This window comes from Platalea leucorodia (assembly GCF_965183815.1).
Source record: "Platalea leucorodia genome assembly, chromosome: 4".
In the NCBI taxonomy this organism is placed as follows: Eukaryota; Metazoa; Chordata; class Aves; order Pelecaniformes; family Threskiornithidae; genus Platalea; species Platalea leucorodia.
Genome location: NC_138826.1, coordinates 54,349,910 through 54,363,070, shown reverse-complemented (window position 1 = coordinate 54,363,070; position 13,161 = coordinate 54,349,910). Strand labels below are relative to the sequence as shown.

The following is a 13,161-nucleotide window of genomic DNA, read 5'->3' as shown; positions in this document are numbered from 1 at the left end:
CACAGAGAAAGTTTTTTGGAAAATCAGGAACTGAACCCGAGTCTCTTTGGCATGATCCAAGGAATCAGCAATAAATAAAGGCATGATCATGGCATGGGAAAAGGAACGACCCTTCCCAACAGGTGTATTCTCCAGTAGTTAACCCCACGTGTGTAGTTATGAGTGGGGTATAAATATTAAACAAGTCCTTTTTCTATGCGTGCAGTGCTCGATGATGGAGCATGTGTTTGCTTTGAACATTCCCTACAGTATGTTAAACTCCCTCCAGTTTCTGGAACTGCTGATTAGATTTCATCTTACTGCTAAAAGGAGGTGAAATGAAAAAATACCCAGCAAGACAGAGTTGTAAAATCATTTTGATTTTAGTCATCTCAGATGTTGTTAATAGCACGCAAGCATTAAAGACGAATGAGTTTTGTGTTGATAGTTTCCCTTTGAAAAGCTATTAGTTGGAAAAACAAATTGTCAAGCAGGTCATATCTACAGTTGCAAAACACATCTTGACATTTTTCTTACAGTTGTATGTATCTATAAATAAAAACAGTGCATGTTATCTTTGCACTACTTACTTGTAGTGCCGCATACGTTGCTACCTCTCTTCGTGAAAAATCTACCTAGACTACATAGAGATATCCAGAGTCAGGGAAAGCACAGGTGGTTTTTGAAAAGGAATTTCTTAGCCCACTACCAGTTATCCAAGCTGTTTGAAATCTTTTTTCTTTCAAGGTCTTTTGACTTGTTTCTTCTAAAGTTTTCAACAGCTGGGGTTTTTTTTTTGTTTTGTTTTGGGTTTTTTTTTCCCCTGAATCTTAGAATCTGTGCAGCATCTTTGCTTCTCCTGCCTGACCACAGCAGGAGGAGGGGTCTGTTGCTAATGTGTTTTGATACGGTATGCTTTGGTCTGTATTCTTTTTGAAATTAATTCCTTTTGCAGGTGTGGGGTTAGAGGTGGTGGTGTGCTCCCAGCGAAGGTGTCATCCACCACAGAGAGGAGGTGGGAGGCTTTGATCAGTGTGGCTTCTGTTTTCTTGTTGTTCATTTAAAATGTACCAGTTTGTAATGCTGTTTGGCTTTGCAGGTCCTTGTTTTATTTCCTTCCAAGTCCTTCCCCGTCCTTTCAGGTTTTGTTGTTTTCATTGCTGTTCATTCTGCTTAACATTTACTGGGGATTATTCGTTGGAAGGTGGTGACTCCCAAGTTCAATTTAGACAGCAAACAAAATCCAGTTGAATGGCTATTTCCATTTTTAAACAGCCTTGTTATGGGTGGGAGAGTGCCTTATTAAGGACACAACACCACATGTTTAGACTTCTGGGTTTTATTGGGACAGAATTATGTAGCAAGGATTAAAAAAAAAAAAAATCTAACCGAGACCCAGGCTTCAAGGCATCATGCTTCAGGGCACGGGCCACTCCAGTTTCTACCCAGCACTAGTTCAGGAATACATGCCACAGATCAAACTGACAACTATCTCCTTTTTCTTGCAACTTCTTTTGAAGCAGATGGACATTTTGGGAGATTCCGTACAGTATCAAAAAAACCCCAAAACGCTGGTCTGAATAAGAGTGGCAATTGCTCTGTTCTTCGTTATGACTCAGCTGTTTACTCACTGTGCGAGATTAGGCAAATCATTTAGCCACTTTGTGCCTTATTCTTCCCATTTGTAAAATAAGTTAAAAGCTGTCAGAGTGATTATGAGCTTTAATTAATTAATATTCCTATGGTACACTGGAGAAGTTATTTTTTCCCTCTTGCACTTTACTACTTGCCATGTATTTCAGTGGGGGCAGTTTGGAAGAAGCATTCTTTCTAGGAAGAATCCTTTCCCCTCCTGTCCCCCACGATTTTGTGAACCTCTCTAATGATTTTTACCTCTTGTGAAGTGATCTGCATGGTTAAAAGCATAAAAAATCAGTTGTTGTCTTCCCCTGAAGATTTGCAGTATCTGCGTCAATCCCTGTTGACCTGTGCCTAAGTCATTCTTCCTGCTTAGCAGCTGACTTGAGCCTTCTTAGAGAAGCACTTCCTTAATAGCATTATACCAAATAAATAGGTACAGCAGTGATGTGAGAAATACAGCTGAACAATAATTATTAGAAGCAAAAAGCTAACAACAGGACCCAGGTTTGGCACAAAGTATGGACTAGCAGAATCCGAAGTGGTCAGTCTCTGCACTGGCTCATGTTGTATCTCTACTGATCATGGACCCTTCTCATTTCAGGCCAAAACTGGCAGGATTTGCTCAGAAAAAGCTTTGCTGAAGGTTTTTTTGTAAAGGAGGCTATGGAGTTAAATTTTTGCTCACTCAGAGATGCAGAGTGAGAAGGAGCTTTTTCATGATGAGGTACAAGCAAATGCTAAAAGCTCTTTGTTCCTGCAGTTTTGTTTCAGGCTGTACTGAAAATCCACATACTAGGTCCTAAGCAGTGTGGTAAGCCACTCTCACTTCTGCTTGTTTCAGTCTAACAGAAGAGCAAATGCCTGAACAGCAAAGTAACGGCAATAGGAGTAAGTCAGTTACTTTTGTATGGATGAAAATGAATGTTTGAAGTTTGGATCTGAGTTGGGATAAGCATCCATAAGTCATCAGGTTTCCCTAGAGGTTGATGTGACTGAAAGCTCATCATCAAGCAAAAATAGCCTAGAAATCTCATACCAGCCGCTTTCCTCAAACACATTGTGCTATTTGTCTGTGGAGATTACCAGGAGACTTCACAAGGATGGTGGGCGTTTTGGCAGTCCAAAGCCAGCCAGGAGCTGCAAGTGTGGTTTGGAGGATGCTTCTCTGAGGATTTGAGAAACTAAATGAATGAATTTTGGGTAAACACATACCAGTCTGCTCGTTTTGCTAAGCTGCATGCCCTGGTGTATTCTGTTGGCCAAACAGCCTGCCTTGAGCTCCACGAGACCCCAAAGAGCTAGGTCCCAGCGCAGCACTTGTCTTTTCTGAAGAGTTTTACAGAGTTGCTTTTAGGGTTCTGTGTGCAGAGTTCTGACCAGTTGCTACACAAAATTAAGGCCTTTGCCCCAGGCCATCGTTGGATGTAGGCTTTGAAGAGGACTTACGTAGCTCTCTCCACAGACACTGCTTTTAGGCTGCCCTGCAGCTGAAACAGCCCGCGCTCTTCCATGTTTGAGCTAGCTGGAGGACTAAAATGATCCTAGACTTGTTTGGCATTTGGTCCTCGGTGATTTCAGCATCTGTATTCTGTGGCTTGTAGAATAGAGCGATACTACAGAGTAAGTGCTGTGCATTGGATAAAAAGGTTGTAGGGAGGAGGGCAAGGCATCCAGCTCCTAGGGCCTTCCGTGTATATGGACAGGTCATTTTGCATGCTCCTCTTTTGTTCTTCCTATATCTGTTTGTGAATCCTGCATACAATTTCGGGAAACAACAGTGCTAAATACAAAGGGAAAACCACCCAGCAGCTCCCTTATTTTACTGTGACAACATGTGGACTAGACGAAATCAAAGCTTGGGGTTTCCAGGGCAGCAAATTAGTCCTTGTAACTGCAGCCTTCTTTCCTGGCAGCTAGGCTTCCTGTAAAGAAAAATGAAAGGGGAAGATATTAGAGATCTTTCTGAGAGGACAAAGTCCCCAGAGAATATCTTCACCGAGAGCCCCTAGCGTCGTAAAAAAGGACTGGGAAAAAATCCTGTTTGTCCCTGGTACTACAAAACAGATTAAGTTGGTGTGTTCCTGCACCACTTTTCCTCGTGAACAGGAATGGAGACTGTGCAAGAATACTCCCAGTTTATAAATCAGCATTTAGGAGTAATTTATTCCTTGAGTAGTCCCCTAAAAGAAGCAGATGAGAGAACAAAAAGAATATTTGTCAAAAATATAAGGCAGCTCAGTTCCCCCCTTTGTTTTGAGTCTCATGTATAAGAGTATTCGGGCACTATCCGTAAAGACTGGAAGTACTAACTTTGGTTGGGTAACGTGCTAAGTCCAGAAAGTGTCTACCTTCTGAGAGCAACGCATTCAGGAAAAGATACTCAACAAAGCAACACCATAAAAAAATCTGCTCTGGATATAGATAGAAATCCAGGCTGAGTTGTCTCTGCAGCTATCTGTCACAGAAGGAAAAGTGTGCACTTTGCAGAATCAGAAAGAAAGAAGGCAGTTCTTCTTAATATTTGCCCTCTGCCTTGTCTTTGGTGCCTTTTTGTTTTCCTTTCTGACAAGGGTCTAGTTGTGCCTTCTGCTTTTGGCACTGAAACTCATGGGCAAGGGTAGGATAAACTGACTTCTCTGAACTTGAAGAATAATTCTGTTGTGTTTATTATCATATCATAACCAAGATGCCTGTTTATATGTCTCCATCTCTTTTTCTATGTAGTTAGAGAAATTTCCACCTTTGCAGGAAGGGACACATTATTCTTAATCAAAACTTGAGAATGTGGCAGGAGGAGGTACAGCTGCAGATGAGCATTATCTAATTCACCCATCCTGTCATGTGAACATCCCTGCTTAATTTAATACAATTATTTCATCAGTGAGGATAATATCAGCAGCATGATTCATTTATACAACATGTTTCACAACTGCCTTTACCTTTCGGCTTCTTATTATCACTACCGATAATTTCACCATGAGTGGCTTCAGAGGAAGGGGAGGGGATGTGAAGGAAGCTGCCAGTATCTTTGTGTGAGTGTGTGGGCAACCGTAGGCTTGAGGGACAGTGATGCCAAAGGATTTTCTTTGTATATATGCTGTTGCACCTTGGTTTCTGGTATATTTTAGTTAGGCATTTCTGGATGATGAAGAGACTGAATGGATAAGCCACTGACTGGCTGCATTGTTCAGTGGGCAACAATAGCATCATTGTCTTCTGCCCCAGACATGCCAGTAAGTGCTCCGTATTTTGCATTTCTGTTGAAACGAAGATCTGGAGGAAACAGAACCAGGGTTGGGGAATGAGGCTTTGTTTCTGGTGAGGTGGCAGAGGCATTCTTTTAGAAACCCCCTCTCCGGCTTCTATTTCTAACTCATTTGGCTGTAATTTGTACTGTCAAGGTCATTTAAATAGGCAGCAAGATGTGGCGAATGTGTTCCCAGAGGTCATGAAAAGCCTCTTTAGTAGAGCACGCTAGGCTGTGCTTATGCCAGGTCATTTAAGCACATTTGTATTGCCAGTCAGATGATACACAGAGTAGTTCATGATTTTGTAATAAACTGTGCAACCTGGACCTTCAGTGTGTGCCACAGTGGGATACAGCACTTGGATTTAAATGACAGTACAATAATTCAGTAACTGTATTTTAATAGTATACTAATCTTTAAAATATGTGAAAAGAAGTGAGATTATGAAATCCAAATGAATCGTCTGGGTTCTTCCCCACCACCACCCTTTTTTTCTTTCTCTGAGACTGGTTCATTCATGTGGGCTATCAGTCTTTTATTCAGCTCTTAGTGTTGAAATAGTGCCATTTTTAATAAACGGTTTAGAGAGATTCTCAAAATCAGATTTTATTCCCATCTTTTTCCATATCCATTCTCCATAGAGATAAATTAACCTTTTATCTTAGGAAGAAGTAAATAGAGACAGCATGATTGAAAGATTAGAAAAGACACCGTTTCAGCCAACTATTTGCAACACTGGTGACTGCGAGTCAGAAGTGTCTGTCTGAAACTCTGGGTCTGTCTGAAACTCTGTCGCTACCTTACTGTATGACTCTGACCAAATCCTTTCCTTTTCTCTCTGTTTCATTTTTCCCTCCCATATTAATAAGCACTTTGTGTTTACCTAGCATTTTACCTTTTGAAAGGATCATACAAACCTTATAAAAGCAGTTTGATGCACACTCAACTTACCAGCAGTATTTCTGTTTAAATGTTACTTGTCAGGCACTTATATTTGGAGATTTCCAGTGACTGATGCTTAAATATGAAAGCTCAAAGTTATACAAATCCAGGTTGAGTGAAGCTACAAAATACAACTCTTGAATATTTTGTTTGCCCCCCGAATTCTGGTGTAGATGCAGTGTTCTTCTTTCTTCCCTTGTATGTCTAGAGGTCAGCTGGGAAAAAAGTCCAGAGCAAATCAAGAATTTAAAGTTCTTCGAGCTCCAAAGTTTTGGTTAATGACCAAAGTCTTCCTATCCTGGGAAGCAAACCACCAGCGCGCCCTAAAATAGCGACTCTTCTGACACTGCTGTGATACAGGGGATGGGAATCTCTTTACCAATGCTTTGCTCTTGCTGTGGGTACTTCATTTTATTAGCCCTCCGTCGTGTGTTTTCGCTTATGCTTTATTCTCCACATTTTTTTGTGTGTGTGTTTTGTTTTGTTAGACAAATGTGCTACTTTAAAGGAAACATTTCATAACCTTTAATCAAGATGATATTTTACTTTCATCACATCTGTGTTTATATTATTACAAGCCTTTTGGGTCTTAACGTCCTCTGGTCTAAGCATTAATCGTTTTGGCTGATATATAAATAAATGTTTGACTTTGTTTAACTCTAAAAAATACTGGCTTTAAAAAAAAAAAACCCTTATCAATGGCATGTTAGAATAACTGCATGTCAAAAACAGACGGGGACCCATCAATACTGAGCTTTCTCTAATAAAAACTAAACACAGGGAGTAGTTCTAGATTCTGTGATCCCACTGTATAAAATCGAATCTCCTGGCTGTTGAAAGATACCATCTACCTGGAGTGAACATGCTACATCTATTTTTTTTCTTTTTATTACTCTTGTTTGCCCTAGCTGTCATGGTGCACTTATACACAGCCTTGATATAACTGAGAGTGAAGCCTGCTAATCTATAATGTGGCAGAATGTTAGCTGGGAGATTTTATAGTTAAAAATAAAGGTAAGCCAACACCTAATTCTTCTTGTGGTTACGCAGGCGCAAATCAATAATGAAGACAGTACAGTTCTTGATATAAACTGGAAGAGCAGAGAATTTTGAATTTATGTCTGCAGATAGGAAAAAGAGTAAAATGGCTCACTGAGTATAGGAGTGAAGATCCTAACAGTCATCTTCACACTTAACACAATTGTATATTATTACCTGTCTCCCAGATATTTTTTAGACTCCCATAGAATAAATCAGTATAGTTCCACTGTGGTAAAGGAAATTACTTAAATTATTATCAACTCATGATCCAACGTAGGATTTCTAAGCTCTCTGACTGAATTTTTAATGTGTCTGACTTCCAGTGAGGTTTGAGAATGCTCTTTGAAATAACAGAAGTAAAAATGTTATGAAGACCAAACAGTGAAGTAATATCATTTTGTAAATACATATAGTAGCTGAAAATTGTTTACTTATCCTCCTTTATGAGAACCAAGCTTCTGTGACCTCCAATTAATTTACCATTAGCCTGAACACACAATGAAAGTGAATGAAGGGGCAATTTGGAATGACATTTATCAGCTCTGGAACTGTCGACTACTATTATTTCCACAAGGCCTTATACTTCTTGGCTCCAGAGAAGGCTGTGCTGACTTGAATGAAGAAGAGCATTGTTACTACCAAGAATAGTTACAGTGCAGACAGCTTCATTGCCGGATGCCTACGATGGAAAAAACCACCTCCCCCGTTTCTAACTTGCATTAAGTGAGACCAAAACCACTGTTCTGTAGTGGACTTGTACAAGACCTTGCCTTCACACCAGGCTAAAAAAAGGGAACAGAAGAACTGAGGAAAGGGAAAAGGAGTGAGAGGAGGGAAGGAAATAAATTTCATAGGGACAGGATAGCTGAGGGATTGAGTCAGAAGGACGAGACTGAAAAAAACCTTTCAATATGAGGATGCAGGTTGGAATCAAAGCTGACTTTGCAGCGAGTGAGAGCCATTCCCATCAGGGACCGGTTGCTGCTCCGTATGAACTGAAGTGCTGCTCTCGGTCATTTCCAGTGGCCAGAGAGCACACTGCAGCTTTTAGTACCATACCTGAAACTAATCAGCCCCTTTTGTTGAGACTTACAGCAGAAGTCAAGAATTGAATATACATGGAAACTAAGTCCTCTTGGATTGAACCAAAGCAAGTCTGTGGGCAGGTTTGCATCGCTTCTGATACTGTCTTCCAAATGGATGACTTTGCTCTTCAGGGATTCTTGTCTAGAACAGGGTCACTGTGGTTGGTTGGTTTGTTGGCTAGTTTGTACTTACACTTTTTTGCAACTATCTCACTACTGATTTTACAACATTATAGTTGCACTGTTGTGGGATTTTATTTTTTTCTTAAATTGAAATCGGCGGAACAGCAGAGCAAGTCCCCTTCCATTTGGCTAATATGCTAATCTATTTTATTCTAATACAGATGGATTTGTATTTCTGTAAAGTAACAAGTACCTTGTTAAAATGTGAAATGCTGGTTGAACTGGGTGACGTTTTTTAACCCTGCAGCTTAAGTCTCCTAGAAGATCAACAGAACTCTGCCTTCTAAGTGCCCAAGTCACTTCTGAGAATACAGAATATAGGCTCCTAAGTCCATTTTATGCATTGATTTTTTCCCCCTTTATTTTATGCACAAGTTGCATCTAGGATGGCTTAAATACTACTTTAAGGATGACAGCTTTGTCCACAATGTCCCTGATAGATTTCTTTGCTAAGCTTTAATTTAGTTTTAACCATGACTATTACAAAAGTGTAGAAATAATCAAATATCAAAAGTGCTTTGCTCAGAGCTTGCTTCTTTAAGGTAGTGGAAGAGTTACATGACAGTGCTTTGCAGAATTGTCCTGTGTTTGGAGATGCACATCTACATCATACTTCCACAAGTGATAGGCAACTATAAAATTCCTTCTTTACTGCAGCACACCACCCTCTGTGGAAAAGAATCAGTATTATATGATAGTAGTTACAGATACCTTAGTGGTAACAGTAAAACACTCAAACGTTATGAGTCTAATTCCAGTCAGCTTTGCATTGCTGTAATTTAGGAATAATGCTATAACAGTGAATGTTCTTACAACTTAGGGAGATCAGAATCAGCTTCTTCAGTGCCTAGAGCCGAAACCCGGTTGTGTGACGTAACACTTCCTGTAGCTAAAGGGTGGCTTTCCTAAGTCACCGTGTCAGAGGAAAGCTAAGCTAATAGGTGGCAGTTGGATCTAATACCGTATCCATTAGTTCTGATTATTTAAAAGTCAGTTAAAATCTCCCTCACTGTAAAGATTTTTCTTCCTTCCCTGGTTTTTTTTGCCCCTTATGTACTTTATTGTGGTCGAACAAAAATACATGACTTGGAATTTTACTGTGTTTTATGGCACTGTCTGTTACTCTGTGTAATCAAGCCAGGTTTAGGAGTAATTCCAGTTACCCTGCAAAAAATGTCACCCAATTTTTCTATTTTTACATAATAATAATTACTGAAATCTTGAAGTCCGGCTCCGCAGATGATGAAAAAATCTAGGGGCTTATGCAAAATTATCCACGTTGTTTCAAATTTTGTGGAAAGAAAGGGCAGGTTCTTCCTGCTCTCTTGTTGTGGTGAAAGAGAAGTATTTATTACCTATGATATATTTGTGCTTGGAATTCTAAGCCTGGGAAGTTCAGAGAAAAGCACAAATTAAAGAAAGAAAAAAAAAAAAAAAAAAAAAAAGAAAAAACCCAACTGAAAACCCATTCACTCAAACACATTTGCCCAATTTGGGTGGTGGTGGTTGAATTCTAAGTGAAAATGCTCTTCGGTTCTTATTTAATTCATCCACATCAAGTTTAAAATAAAATAACAATAAAATGTAACTGTAAAAATGCTCTTCATTTTCATCATAGAAACATACATCTGGTTGACATGAATAATTTCTTCAGAGACAGTTCTTGCATACAAAGTGCAACTGAAGGATGTTTTCTGATCGTGTCATGCTAATTTTCCAGTTTATCAGTCATCTCAGTTCCACACTGAAATGACAAGATGGTATCACATTTGATCTTAATATATATCATACAACCTTTTGGATTTAGAAGTTCATATGAGCTGAAAACAACTGTCTTTGCTTGGACAGTGGTGTGCCAACAGCAGTTTTTTAATAACATTCTTTTTTCTTGTGCTCGTCATAGGATGAAGTGGCCCAGCCTCTGAACCTTTCAGCCAAACCCAAGACATCAGATGGCAAGTCTCCCACATCACCCACCTCTCCTCATATGCCAACTCTGAGAATAAATAGTGGGGCCAGTGCACTAAAATCCTCCGTGCCAGCAACATTAGCTAGTCCTTCGGCCAGAGCTAACACAATAGGTAAGCTCAGTTTCATTTGTCCCTCCTTATAACAATTAACAGATGTTATTGGAAAGTGGGCATTTATCAGCCAGTGCCAGACAGTGGTCTATGAGCTGTCACGGGTTGACCATAATGCTACATTTGTTGATGTCAGTAAAGAAACTCCCACAGACTTACCATTTCAGGAGGAGTATCTTAACTTTTATAGACTCAGAAAACAAACACCTGTGTTATTTCAGATATTGCTTTATCAATAAAAGTTAGTAAATGCTGTTTGTTTAATGGCATACATTAAAGACAGTGACCTGTCTAATGGTGGGCATTAAAGACCCATGATGTTGTACTATGTCGTCTAAAAGTGATAGATAAACTTTAAAAAAATTCCCTTTAGGTTAAAAGTCTACATATGCAAATACATCTTTGCAAAATTACAGGTTTAATCCTTAGTCTGCTAAAAAGTTGCACAGAGCATTATTTTACCTCGATCTAATAAGCAGAATAATCACCAGGTTCATTCAAAAAAACAAGTTTGATGATGTATCTTGCAAAAAGTCTTGACTGGCTGTTTTTAACATTGTTCCACAAAATAGCGTTAATTCTTCCTCCTGTCAAAATTACCTCTTTGCCTAAGGGCCATCTAAATAATACCAATCCTAGTGGTGATTTTACAAGTCTGATGTGTTAAAGGGACTGTTCTTTGTGTGTATAAGTAAAATGTGTACACACCCCATTCTTCATCCTTCTAACTGAAATATTTTATTCCATGAAGTGATTTAATATAACCTGAATTAAGATCTCGGGATGTAAATCAAGCTCTATTTAGGGAATTAAGTGAGGTAGATTGTTGTATCTTTGCTACCGTGGGTCTTGCTGCTCCTAAAACATCTGCTGGCCACTTTCAGAGATGACACGAAGAACAAAAGAAGCCATAGGTCCAACCTATCAGAAGCTGTTTCTGTGATACTTCTGCGCTATGTAGTAAAATTTTGTATCTTTATGGGTCTCTCGCAAGTTCTCTGTAGTCCACCTTCTACCTACATAGACACCAGGAAGACCCGTAGTTATGTCCAAAGTTCAAAACAGATCTAGCTCCCACTGTATTACTCTCCCACTGTGCATACATGATTATTGCTAATGTTGATGATGGTTACGTATATCAGACAGAGAATATGCTTCTATGCCTTTAGAAAAGAAAATAACTTTATTTGTTATGACATCTTACAATTATATAAATATTTTGTAAATATCACATTGCTAATTGTTAATGCGTATGATATTATTAGCCCTACACTCTTTAAATGTGGTAGGTAATACTGTATTTAATCTTTAATTTGCTTGGCCCTACTGCTCTCCATGTACAATGCATCGAGTTTCAATTTTTTCACATTAATTTTTTTGTCCCTAATAGAGTGAGCATCACATTTAGGTGTTAGATGTGGAGTTAAGTATCTGACCTGCATCTGAGTGGCAGGACGTCTCTTGTTCTCTCCTCTCCAACCTTCTCTCCCTACACACCTGATATTTTTCATAGGTTTGAGACCCCCACAATTTACTTCTTTTAACAAAATGCAGATTTTGAAACTCTGTACCTGTAATGAGTGATAAGGTAATTGGATAAAAGCTGTGAGGATGAATGGAGCTTTAAAGGTCACTCTTGTAAGAAGAATTAATGTGTTATACCATTAATAAACCATGGAAAACTGTGGAGCAAAAGATAACATACTTAAGTTATTGTTAATGACATAGAGTTCACTGCTGTATATCTCTCAGCTACAAATATAGAAAGTGACTTTTTGAGGTTGCTGAGCAGTGTCACTGTGCATACTGTATATATAAGATAAGCAGTCTTTAACTGGTGCAGGAGCTGGACAGACATAGCCTACTTCTAACAAAGGTCTATCCTTTAATGGAGAACTGGAAGAATGAAAGGCTTGTGAACACTGCAGAGTCTTTTCCTGCTAACTGCTAGGTCAGATCCAACCAAAGTTACAGCAAGGAAAACTCATTACCATGATAAAACCATGTGATGGTCTTAAAAACATGTGCATACAATTTCAAATCACCCTCCAGTAGGAGCTACGCCATGAAAAAATTTTGATAGCCTTTTTAGCAAAGGGACTAAGGTCTCTCAAAATGGTAGAGAAACCGGATTACTTTTTTATCTTGAGCGATGGATCCCTCCAGGAAAGGTCACTGGGAAGCATGCGGTCATTTGCCAGACGGTTACTTCCACCATTTGAATGACTGGAGCTGTCAGTGCAAGGCACAAGTTGTCTCTCCTCAGCGTGCACACCCCACCTTGCTGGGATGCAGCTGAGCTGTCACTTTTCACTGCCACTAACTTCAAATTAAAACCGTCCTCTGAAAGCGGTTCTTCAGGCTGCTCGGGGCCTGTGACATGGAGAAATGCTCATGTATTGTTCAGTTGTCTGTGGAGGACGTAAACTTACAGCCTCCTATGATTAAGAGTGTAGCCACATTCAGGCGTACAGATATGTAGTCCTTTTCTAGAGCTATCCTCATAGCATATAAATTATGCTACAGACTGAGCCGTCACAAATGTCGTGGCTTCATGTATGACTTTAAATCCAAGCACTTCTTTTTGGGAACAGGCATATGTCCGTGTACTAAAAACAGAAACAACTTCTCTCTGCCCTTTGCCATTATCTTCAACATCTCTATGCTAGTTTGGCAATCCTTGTAACTAAGTGCATTTTATGTAATGCAGTTCCCCTCTCTGTCAATAATTCACCACCTACCCTAAACAACAATAATTTACATTCAACTCGCTTCTATATTAATCATTTCCCTGCACACCAGCCTCTTGGCAGCTACTGAAAAACATAAGGAGTGCTTGCTTTTATTCACTGTCATGTGCCAAACTGTCTCAAAGATAGCAGTATTCAGGAAAAGCCAAATAGTCTGGAGAAGGGCATGAATTCCAGTTCCTAGGCAAATTCGGCTGTACTACAGATTGAA

The 13,161-nt window shown here is 39.4% G+C and overlaps 1 protein-coding gene across 7 annotated transcripts in view; it reads left to right on the top strand.

The window, feature by feature from the left end:
- The window catches only part of SOX5 (SRY-box transcription factor 5), a gene marked incomplete at its 5' end in the record, with an annotated part of 291,635 nt that overhangs the window by 249,195 nt on the left and 29,279 nt on the right, over positions 1-13,161 (top strand). For 6 of the 7 annotated variants that reach the window (XM_082308710.1, XM_082308708.1, XM_082308706.1 and 3 more), the window contains one exon: positions 10,023-10,200. The exons of the other annotated variant lie outside the window; for it this stretch is intronic. In XM_082308710.1, coding sequence (XP_082164836.1) covers positions 10,023-10,200 — 178 coding nt within the window. The remainder of the gene's footprint in view (positions 1-10,022; positions 10,201-13,161) is intronic. 7 annotated transcript variants of the gene reach the window in all.